Genomic DNA, 10,715 nt, shown 5'->3' with positions numbered 1-10,715 from the left:
ACCATTTCACAAATCTAATAGAAAGTAATAATCCATTCATGAATGAGGACAGAATAATATATTAAGTCTAATCCTCTCCCCATCCATTGATCGATGAACTATGGGTGGGTTTGTGAAAACAGCTGCTTATGTCCATGGACAGAATCCCTCATCCTGGTGCTGTCTCTTCCAACTAAGACCCAAACCTGGAGGAACAAAGCCTGACTTAATGAAACAACAAAACCAATAAATTGATGAGCCAGAAGGAGGGTTTTGGAGGAGTAGAAGTTTTGCAGAGCAAGAGCGGAATCAAGAGATTGAGCCTGCATTATCGCTGCAGTCTGAATGTCAGCTATACAATACAAACCCAGTGTTTGTATTGTATGGGGTTGGGTACCCCAGTACCCAAACCCTAAACCTAGTGAAGAAAAAGGTTGAAATACATGCTGGTTAAATACAGTACTCAGACATATGTACGGAATGTGTTCTATCTATACAATACATACAAGTTACAAAATAATGTATTAACTAAAATATAAATGTGTATGTAGAGATGAGTACAAATATAGATAGATGGCGCAAAAGCTGAATTCACTGGTTCAGACATGCCTCCTAGACCTGCCGCACCCTGACACACACACACACACACACACACACACACACACACACACACACACACACACACACACACACACACACACACACACACACACACACACACACACACACACACACACACACACACACAGATACACACACACACACACACACACACACACACACACACACACACACACACACACACACACACACACACACACACACACACACACACACACACACACACACATACATTTCTCTGGGAACACTCTGCTGTGTTGCTGGCTTGTTCTGTCTTATCAAGTCATGAAAAAAACCTTTTTCTTCAACCAACAGAGCTGGAGGTGTTTTTCAGCAGACGTTCATCCAAGGCCACTTGAGAAAGGCTCCGTATGTGAGGTGGGGCCAGGAGAGCTCCTTCATATGCAATTGGAAAATTCCCTGTAAGACGCTTTGGACATAGTGTCTGCAACATAGTGAAGTTCTTTGGCCCTCTGTGGCCACGGGCTCAATTAATATTCAAAGATTCAAGATTCAAAGGTTTTTATTTGTCCCATACTCATGCAGGATGTGAAGTAAAATGTTTGTGTGACATAATCTGTATTACTGTGCTTAAAATAGAAGTTAAAATAGAATAATAATATAAATATAAATTTAATATAAGGAAATACATTGCAGCCTCCCCCATTCACACAAAATCAGGCGTAGCGGCCATTTCCCTTAACAGCTACAGAAATCTGGCAGCTTAACATCATTTGTCTGACGTCATGTTGCCAACTGAAATCACGCCTTCAGGGCAGGGTTGGCCAACTCTGAAAAGGACAACACGGCGTCCCTCAGTCTCTCTTCTATTGTCCGAGTTGCTCGGTAAACAGTGGAATGCTACAATGCTAACGTTACATGGGGTAGGGTTAGGGTGTGTGTGGATGATGGCTGGCTTAATTAATATCACCAGCCTGATTCTGTTTAAACCCTGGGGCTGGGTGAGGCTGCACAGCTTCTACCAGCCATCACCCCCCCACACACAGAGAGAGATAACGTACATGGCAACATGGTCATGATTTATTTTGTGTGAAACTTTAAATAAACCGGATTTTCAACATCACTACCCTGCGTCTTTTGTTTGGAGGAGCCCAGTCAAAGTCACCTGGGTGGGTGGTGGTGTATTTTTTCACATCCCCATGCAGCCCCTCCGCCACAGTGTTGACACAACGTCTGGTTCAGTGTTGAGCCCTTCCTCCCAGGCTGGACACCTGAAGTACAGATTTAAATATTTATACAGTTGTTGTTTTTTTTATCTCTTTATGTCTATTTTGTACCTGACCATTGCAAGGCTACTAAACAAAAACATGACTTTTACTCAAGATGGTCAGACCAATAGATAAAAAAAAAGCAAAAGAACGTTAGTTTGCATAACTGCAACTTGAAAACAGGAACTGAAGGAACTGAAGCAATAAAAGTACTGACGTTTATTTTAACTGACAGAAAGATCCTCAGTTGAGGTGACTTTTCCCATTCAAGTTTGATCTGCACTACACCAGATTGTGGTTTGTAGATTCTGTCTCTACATACATGAGTCCTGGAGAGGGACTTTGGGGGCAGGGCGCCTCTTGATGATAGCTAGATGGATGGATGCTACCACCTGCGAGAATCCCCACCACTGTCATAACCCAGTTGGTATAGCCTACACCGTTGCAATATGCGACAACTTGCCATTGTTTGGGGTATATTTTAAGATGTGTTAGCTAACCACCCTGTTTTAGGCCGTAGCACAACGCGAAAAATGTTGACTGACCAACATTGCCTGATGGGCTATATTGCCATGAGACACCAGTTTGCTTATTAGAAAGCATCATCAGTGCACACTTGGCTGATGGTGATTGCAAAGGTGTTCAGGCCTTATAGGTTGTTTTAGAACAAAGCTCCTTACTGCTGCTTAATGCTTTTGTAGCTGGTGAGAAGGATGATGAGCCAGACATTAGCCATGAGGAGGCCAGGACAGCACAGTTAGAGAGGATACAAATATAAACTATGTATATATATTAATTAGTTATTGCAGTTTAGTATAAAACACATAGCCTACACACAATCAAATGTGTAATAGATCTATCTAACATGTAATCCAGATGTTCAGAAGCTTACGATGTTCACAGTGTAGATTCAATAACCGGCCAATCTAAATAACACTAATGAATCATGTCAAATCAGTAAAGCTAATTTAAAATGGCCCTGCATAAACTTAATGTAATGGATTATAAAATAGATAGAATTAATCAAACAAATTAAAAAACTTTAAAGTTGTTTTGTGAATAGATGCTCTGAGAATCTGTTTCCATAAAATGATGGTGCCTTTGGACCATGGCTTTCACTTTTTTATTAAACAAGTCAATACAGATCCTTTAGGAGAGGATTGCCGACAGAATCTGTGTGTGTGTGTGTGTGTGTGTGTGTGTGTGTGTGTGTGTGTGTGTGTGTGTGTGTGTGTGTGTGTGTGTGTGTGTGTGTGTGTGTGTGTGTGTGTGTGTGTGTGTGGGGGGGTCACTCCTAATTATGGGCCTCTCCTGATTTAAATACATTAGGATTTTTTGTTAACTTCTCCTGTTCCTGTTCAATGTTAACATGTTCATATTGTAAGTTGTTCACTTTTTGTAGTCCTTTTAAATATAAGTAGCCCAATTAAAACAGAATTGATTTGTCACGTAATTTATCCAGTATTCTTAAAAGTAAAAAGTTGTCTGTACTGGGGCATGAAAATTGTTTCGACCCTGTCCCTCAATACTTCTGTCTTACAACACTGTTGGCACGCCTGATGACCAACATTAACAGACGTCATATGAGTCATGGTCCCCACGTGAGTAGGCTACTAATACAATCCTATAATCTTAGATGTATAGTAGATTAGTTCACCAGATGACACAGTCCACTTTATAGACGTCTGGGGGAACTCCCTTACTGGGATGTCACAAAAATCTGAAGATTTCGAAATGGCATGTACTGGAAAATAGATAATAGACATCCTGTGTATAATGTACAGAATGAATAAATACCAAATATGGGTAACAAGACAGGGCGTACAGAGCTAAACCACGGAGCAGTCAGCGTCCAAGGGAGGTTGTAGCGCCCTCTGTTGGTAGAGCTGTAGAAACTATTGAAAGGCCGGGCTAGTGTTTGTTTCTGCCCCCCTGTGCGAGTTGAAATATTGATTGTGTATGTGTGTGCGTGCATCTGTGTTTGATTGTGTGTACGATCATGCATGTGTAAGTGCATCTGTTTTTTATTGTGTAAAATAAAACCAAGATGCACATTGAAAGTAAACTGCACAATGATAAAATTAGAATCATGATTTTCTTGCTTAGAATTTAGTTGACGACTCTCTCATGATTTTTTTCCAATGCAAAGTTTTATTGCACAAATGACATGATACAGAAGGAAACGAAACAAAAACTATGATTGTGCGTGAGATAGGACATCCACCTTGGATAACAGAAAGAGGACAATCATGTTTCAGCTTGAATCTCAAACTGAACATATTTGTCCTTCCTTGCAAAACTTCTCCCGCACCGTCTGATTGTAACACGCTGGTGTCTCCCTGGCTCTCTGGCTTTACTCCCCCTGGTTTTCTGCTGCTCTGAATCACATGGTGTAACACTGCGTTGTGATTGGTTGAGGGAGAAAGTAGGCGTGCTTGTTTAAAAAAAAAAAGAAAAAATAATAACAACATCGCATGGTTAAGAATCGAGATCGCGAGTTTCAACACGAATCCTGGTGCAGCCCTAGTGTGAGCAGGTCCTTCAGCTTGGCGCGTCGTCCCGCCCACATGGGAACACGGTGAGCTCCTGAGCGATGCACTGGGCCACGCGGGGGCTGCTGGCTACGATCAGCCGGCGGGACATCAGGTCAAACGGCCCTCCTGGGGAATACATCAAGCGTCATTGATCAGCGAGTGGATCATTGGTTGTTTCTCAAGAGAGGCCACACAACAGGACAGATAAACGAGCCTTGTGTAAACATGACTCCGGCATTTGGGTTTGAACCCAAAGCTTATTGTCATTAGCATCATTTATCATGTTATAAATTATTGTCAACATGAAGTTAGACTAGCCTAGTGACCGGATACCTCACCACATTTCTTCCCAATCCAAAGTAAATGTGATATGAATAGTGTTTTAGCAACATAGCTACACTAGGCTTGGTTTACATACCTCAAATCAGGATTGGATGGAAGCCAGGGCTAATGTAATTGTATTAGAAACATACCTTTACTATGATAGGTACCCATATCTCAGAGAGGGTGGGTTTGATCCCAGGGCTTAGAATTAGAATTAGAATCCACATTTTAATCCTAAATGACACAGCTACACTAGGGAGATTAAGTGGTTGTAGTTCTGGGTATTATAATACTTATCACTAATATTAACCATGGGCTGGGGTTTTGTTCAACACACCCACACCCACAAACATACACTCCTTTCTGGTAGCCTAAAGTCTTGTTGTAGGAATGAATGAAAAAACATGATTGAGTGACTGAATCAGAGAGAGAGAGAGAGAGAGAGAGAGAGAGAGACAGAGAGACAGAGAGACAGAGAGAGAGAAAAAGAAAATGAGTACGATGAATACTTGAATGGGTAACCGGATGAATGAGTGAGTGAATGTGTGATGAATGGATGAAAGAATCACAAACCTGTGATGTCCACGATGACCCCCCCGGCCTCAGTGACCAGCGCCGCCCCCCCGGCCATGTCCCAGCAGTAGATCCCCTGGTGGTAGTAGGCGTCGGCAGCGCCACACGCCACCAGACACATGTTGACGGCCGCGCTGCCGGGGCACCGCACGCTGAACAGGGGAGGGGGGGGGGGTAGATCACAGATTACATGAGGGTGGATTAGAATAGATCACAGATTATATGAGGGTGGATTAGATCACAGATTATATGAGGGTGGATTAGATCACAGATTACATGAGGGTGGATTAGATCATAGATTACATGAGGGTTGATTAGATCACATATTACATTAGGGTGGATTAGATCACAGATTACATTAGGGTGGATTAAATCACAGATTACATTAGGATGGATTAGATCACAGATTACATTAGATAACTTTACATCACAAAACAGATGAGATTATGGGACACCACACACATTTTGATGGCATGTGTGTGTGTGTGTGTGTGTGTGTGTGTGTGTGTGTGTGTGTGTGTGTGTGTGTGTGTGTGTGTGTGTGTGTGTGTGTGTGTGTGTGTGTGTGTGTGTGTGTGTGTGTGTGTCTCACCCATGCACAGGGACATTAAGTATTTTCTGGATGTTGTCCATCACAGTTTTGAAGTGTTCCGGATCCTTCTTCAAACCCATCTCAGTCAGAACCAGAGACTTGGTAATATCTGAACGACAACTAATGGTTGAAAAGTGTTCAATCATGAAAGAATGCTGAGATTATTAGAATCTTAAATGACAATAAATCCTGATCGGTCATTACTTGTTATATTAAACAATTGAAATCATAAAAAAACATTAATGATTCCAATAAAAAACAGAATTTGATTTTTTTATAAATTAACTAATACATAAAAATAGATGTAATGCTTAGAATAATTCTAGCAATAAAAATAATGAATTTCATGTCTTAAATAAATCGAATATAAAAGTCAAGTGTACAAACGATTGTCGTGTTCCATATGGTTTGGCCACTAGCACCATCTGGTGGCCAAATGTGTAAATTGCAACCAGAAAGCCGACGGCTGTCATCAGTGTGTGCTGAACGTTACCTTCTTGACCGGACACCTTGATGGGGAGTCCGTTACAGAAGGCACCCTTCCCTCGCCGCGCTGTGTACATTTTGTCCTCCATGCAGCTGTACACGATCCCAAACTCTACCTTCGAGGCACATATTATACAATAGTATGGTTGCATTATTAGGCTGTCACGATTCACGACAAACATAAAGAGTAAAAGCTCCTGCTATTCGCCTGACGATAAGGACTGGAGACCTATTAAATAGCTTCTTTCTACAAGAAAAAAACAGGAATCATACAGCCTACTACACACTTGAGACAATAATAATAAAATGATAAATGTATAGTGGAGTGCTAATAAACAACATCAATAAATAAAAATAAATAAATAAAGCAGCAAGGTAGTAGCGACCCAGGTGTTTGACTCCCAGTCAAATGGTTCTGGGTTCAAACCCAACTGTCCGATACCCTCCTGCCGTAGGCGTCCTTGAGCAACACTCTTCAACCCCTAACTGGAAGGATAATATACGGTTGGCCGTTGCTACCGAGCCCAGGCTCTGCTAAGTGATTAAATAGCAGATGAATAGACAGATGAATAAACCCACCTCTTTGTTGACGGTGAAGCCGATGGATACGGACACAAAGGGAAACCTAAAGGCGATCAGAGAACGACAGAGAAGCACTCAGAGAGACTCCTGGAGGCGTTGGCCCCATAGGACCGCGACTGGAGGGAATTCAGGTCACCCGCTTTATGATAATTAAACATGGCAGGGAGATCGGAGATACAAATAAAAATGAGCAAAAGCCTTTCATTTTCGAACACTAGTTACAACATTATCAACAACATTCTTGTTGTTGATATATCTGAGTGTTGGGGACGAAACGTGTCCCGTTTGCAGTTTGATCTTGACTTAAATGTATTCAAACTAAAGATGAGCTACTGCTCACATGGATTCACCATCATCCTAGTCCCAGCTCCCTCTCTGTAAGACCTCAGTCTCTTAACCCCCTTGATCTTGAGGAGTTGATCTAACAGCTCATATGGATTCACCTTCATCATGGCCCCTTCCTCCTCCCTGCAATACCTCTGTCTCTAACCCCCTACTGCTCTTGCGGAGCATTAATGGCCTTTATTTTTTATCTTGCAGTCCAACCGATCATCCACTGACCACCTGGTGTAAGAACCAATCTCCCCCAGGTATCCCCCCCCCCCCCCCTTTTTTTCTCTACTTTGGCGGCAACGTCGATGTATGATCCAAAGGCAGATGCGGCATCTACTTATATATGTCTATGTGGAGACAGGTAACGATTGGACGGGCTTTGATAGCCCCGCTCTTGTGTGTTTTGATATACTGTTGGCTGTGAGAAATTAAGCAGAGGACCCCTGAAGGACTGCACTGGTTGTTTGGGTGTCCTGAGAGAGCTCGCGAATAAATGATTGAACGTTAAGCCTTGACTCTGTGATCTATTTGGAACGAAGGAAGCAGAAACTATACCTTGATTTTAATCTTCTTCAATATTTTGCAGGCTAGCCAGGAGACTTCTACAACCTTACCTGTGAACAAAGTTAGTGGTGCCGTCGATGGGGTCTATGATCCAGGTGGGGGCGTCGGATAGAACACTGGGCGCACCTGCAGCCACAGACTCCTCCCCTATGAAGCTTTTCAAAATAAGAGCAACACCAATCATGAACATTCCTATGTAAGATGTTATCGGTTATCTGGTAATGATGCCGTTCCATTCATGATTGATGTATTTTAATTTGAAAGACACAGATGTTAGAGTGTATCTCTGTTATTCTGTACAGTGAAGTTTTTCCCCTGACTTTAAGTCTTATGTATCCCCAAAGCCGCATCCGACCCGGCTCAAATACATAGCTAATATGACACTATTATCCGTCAGCATTATTATTCATACTTAAAATGTTTGGCCCAGGGGGCGTTTATGAAGAAAAAGATGAGGCATACTTCTATTATTTGTCTCCCCGTTATTAGCAGCAATGAACCTATGTTTACATCTGTAAGGGCCTACTGGACCCTGCTCAGGGCCCTCCTAGGAGAACGGAAAATATTTGTACCATTATTTTTTTTACCATAAAATCAGACGTGACACCCGAGGCTGTGTAATAAGAAGGGTCACTACCAGTGTGTGGGGTACTTCTCCCTGATGGCGGATATTATGAGCTTCTCTACTCTCTGGTCCGTCTCTGTCACCAGATCCGTCGGAGAACTCTTCTCCATAACCGCAATGTCCTTCTCCAGCGCCTCTCGGACAATCTGTTGGACGCAAACACTGACAATAGGTTTACTGTTTTACTTGGTAGGACAAGATTCGATTAGGTTGCATTTCCATTACCCCGACAGGAATGCAGTGTCACAGCAGAAAGTACAGGACAGTTAATAAAGAGAAGCCCACAGAAAAACATGAAAAAAAAACTCATGACCCAAGAAGTTAAAGAAATACAAAAGATATAGGCCTAACTGTACGTCCACACGTAGCGAAGCGAATTGAGCTTCCAAATCGCCGGAAGTCATTCACTTTCTATGGGCAAGATCGACCAAAGCGACCAACGCTACCAGCGGCCAAAGATGAGCGACCAGAGCGTCCAAAATAAGTTGAAAACTGTTGAACTTTATGCAAATTACTTGACGCGTTTCAGCAGCAAAACACTGAAAGCCAATCAGAATGTAGACGCTCTTCGCTTGCGTGGATCCCAGGGAACACCGGCAGGCACTTTTGAATTGTACGTCATGAGCGACTTGAGCGACCAAAGTGAACAGAAATATTCTCAGCGAAACTTTATGAGCGACCAAAGCGTCAAGTCGCTTCTGGTGTGGACGTACAGTAACGAAAAAAAATCTTTAGATTCTAAATACTATTCATGTTTGCTAGACAATGACGCTAGTTCGACTTAATATTAAACATTGTCAAGCCTACTTATATCTACTGTAATATATACAAATAAGCATTTTGACAGGACATTCAGGCTGAGCAAGGTTATTTCCTGAGGTTGTTTTAAAAGCGCACGCACGCACGCGCACACACACGCACACGCACACACACACTATCTACTCAATAATGATAATAATTTTGATTAATATCCCACCTTCCCCGCCTGTTTGGTTATGTCCACACAGTGGTTCATACATTCTTGCCAAGAGTCCGTCATGTCGTTGATCAAAGTCTGCTGTGCACGGGAAGAACTGTTTTTAATGACACCTACGGCTATGAAAACACACACAACAGCATTGCTGGTGTTGTCACACTGACCAGCAATGTAAAGCAGTCTAATGAAGAGGAAAGGATCTATCAGATGGAGGGTTTGATGCCCAATGGACATCTAAACTGAGCGAAATCAGCATCCCTACTACCTGCTTATTATTGTTGTGTTATATCTGAATTCGCTGCAAGTCGGGTTGGGTATCCGCTGCATGACTAAATAGCAATGCTTAGAAAAACACTTTAAGACACTTTTGGACAGAGTTGATAGAATTGGACTAAATAAAACTCCATACGACATACGTTAGCATCTGTATCGTTAGCTCCTGCTGCACTAGTTGGAATTTGGTTAAATGGATGCGATACTGCATGATTAATGATCTTCCTGTAAATCCATTGAACTGACCTACCTTCAATATAAAATACAGTGGTGTAGTATCGGATACTACGGTTAATATTTACGCATAGATATTGAAATGTGCGAAGCTTCCGTTCCTTGGCGCTCCACGCTACGCCCCTCCTCTTTAGGGCTTGACTTATTGATGTTGTCCAATCACATAGAAGACAGTTGTCGCCCTCAACTGCCATTGGTCAAACACATAAGAAAATCTGTGACCGCAAAACGAACATAATATTTTAAGGGAAACTGTTGTAGAATGTTGGTGTATTTTAGTGTCTCTCTTTTGTTCACATTTCTAATCTAGGAACAATCTAATCTAGGAACAATCTAATCTAGGAACCGACCTGGTCCTCCGGGACATAGCAAGGGCCAGATACCTTATCAATGCTGAGAGTGCGTCTGTTCTCTTGTTATTCATATATCCCCTTTTTGTATAATACTCGCCCCAACCCTTTGGTTCGACGAGTAGAGGGTTTCGACAGCCAAGGAACAAGTCATCGACCACCGGGTCCACTATAGATTATTCAACCTAAATCTGTATCTCGCTCTATTCCTGGAAAATAAACCATAGGCTATTCAACCCTCTAATCCAACCTATCAAGCTGCTTTGATTTCAACTTCAAGAATTACTACTACGACTGAAAATACACAACGCAGAGTCTGTCCGAACAGTTTAGAAATAAGCTGAAATCTAACATTTGGTGCCTTGAACCCGTCTTGAAGAGAGAGGAGTGAGAAGACGTTTGCCTCTGAAGATTGCCCTGCTGTGACCGAGAAGAGCGCG

The 10,715-nt window shown here is 42.3% G+C and overlaps 1 protein-coding gene across 2 annotated transcripts; it reads right to left on the bottom strand.

Annotated features, from left to right (window-relative positions):
• Positions 1–3,949: 3,949 nt before the first annotated feature.
• On the bottom strand, positions 3,950–10,048 carry LOC130377180 (inositol monophosphatase 1-like). Of its 2 annotated transcripts, none has more exons than XM_056584202.1 (9): positions 9,942–10,048; positions 9,419–9,499; positions 8,455–8,588; positions 7,868–7,972; positions 6,918–6,963; positions 6,346–6,454; positions 5,853–5,961; positions 5,261–5,412; positions 3,950–4,489 (listed from the first exon to the last, which is right to left on the bottom strand). In XM_056584202.1, exons 2-9 carry the CDS (start codon positions 9,479–9,481, stop codon positions 4,371–4,373), a joined length of 837 nt encoding a protein of 278 aa, XP_056440177.1. In that variant the 5' UTR covers positions 9,482–9,499; positions 9,942–10,048; the 3' UTR covers positions 3,950–4,370. The 2 variants fall into 2 exon arrangements, with proteins under 2 accessions (XP_056440177.1, XP_056440178.1); XM_056584203.1 differs by having other exon boundaries at positions 9,419–9,496.
• Positions 10,049–10,715: the final 667 nt, after the last annotated feature.

This window comes from Gadus chalcogrammus, chromosome 23, assembly GCF_026213295.1.
Source record: "Gadus chalcogrammus isolate NIFS_2021 chromosome 23, NIFS_Gcha_1.0, whole genome shotgun sequence".
NCBI lineage: Eukaryota > Metazoa > Chordata > Actinopteri > Gadiformes > Gadidae > Gadus > Gadus chalcogrammus.
This window is presented reverse-complemented; position numbering and strand designations above follow the sequence as displayed.

Excerpts from the sequence above, each read along its gene's own strand:
- LOC130377180 (XM_056584202.1), bottom strand. The coding sequence starts at position 9,481 with ATGACGGACTCTTGGCAAGAATGTATGAACCACTGTGTGGACATAACC. Across the intron at positions 6,964-7,867 it reads ACCACTAACTTTGTTCACAG|GTTTCCCTTTGTGTCCGTAT; the intron begins GTAAGGTTGTAG and ends GATCGCCTTTAG. Across the intron at positions 6,455-6,917 it reads GCTTCACCGTCAACAAAGAG|GTAGAGTTTGGGATCGTGTA; the intron begins GTGGGTTTATTC and ends TGTGCCTCGAAG.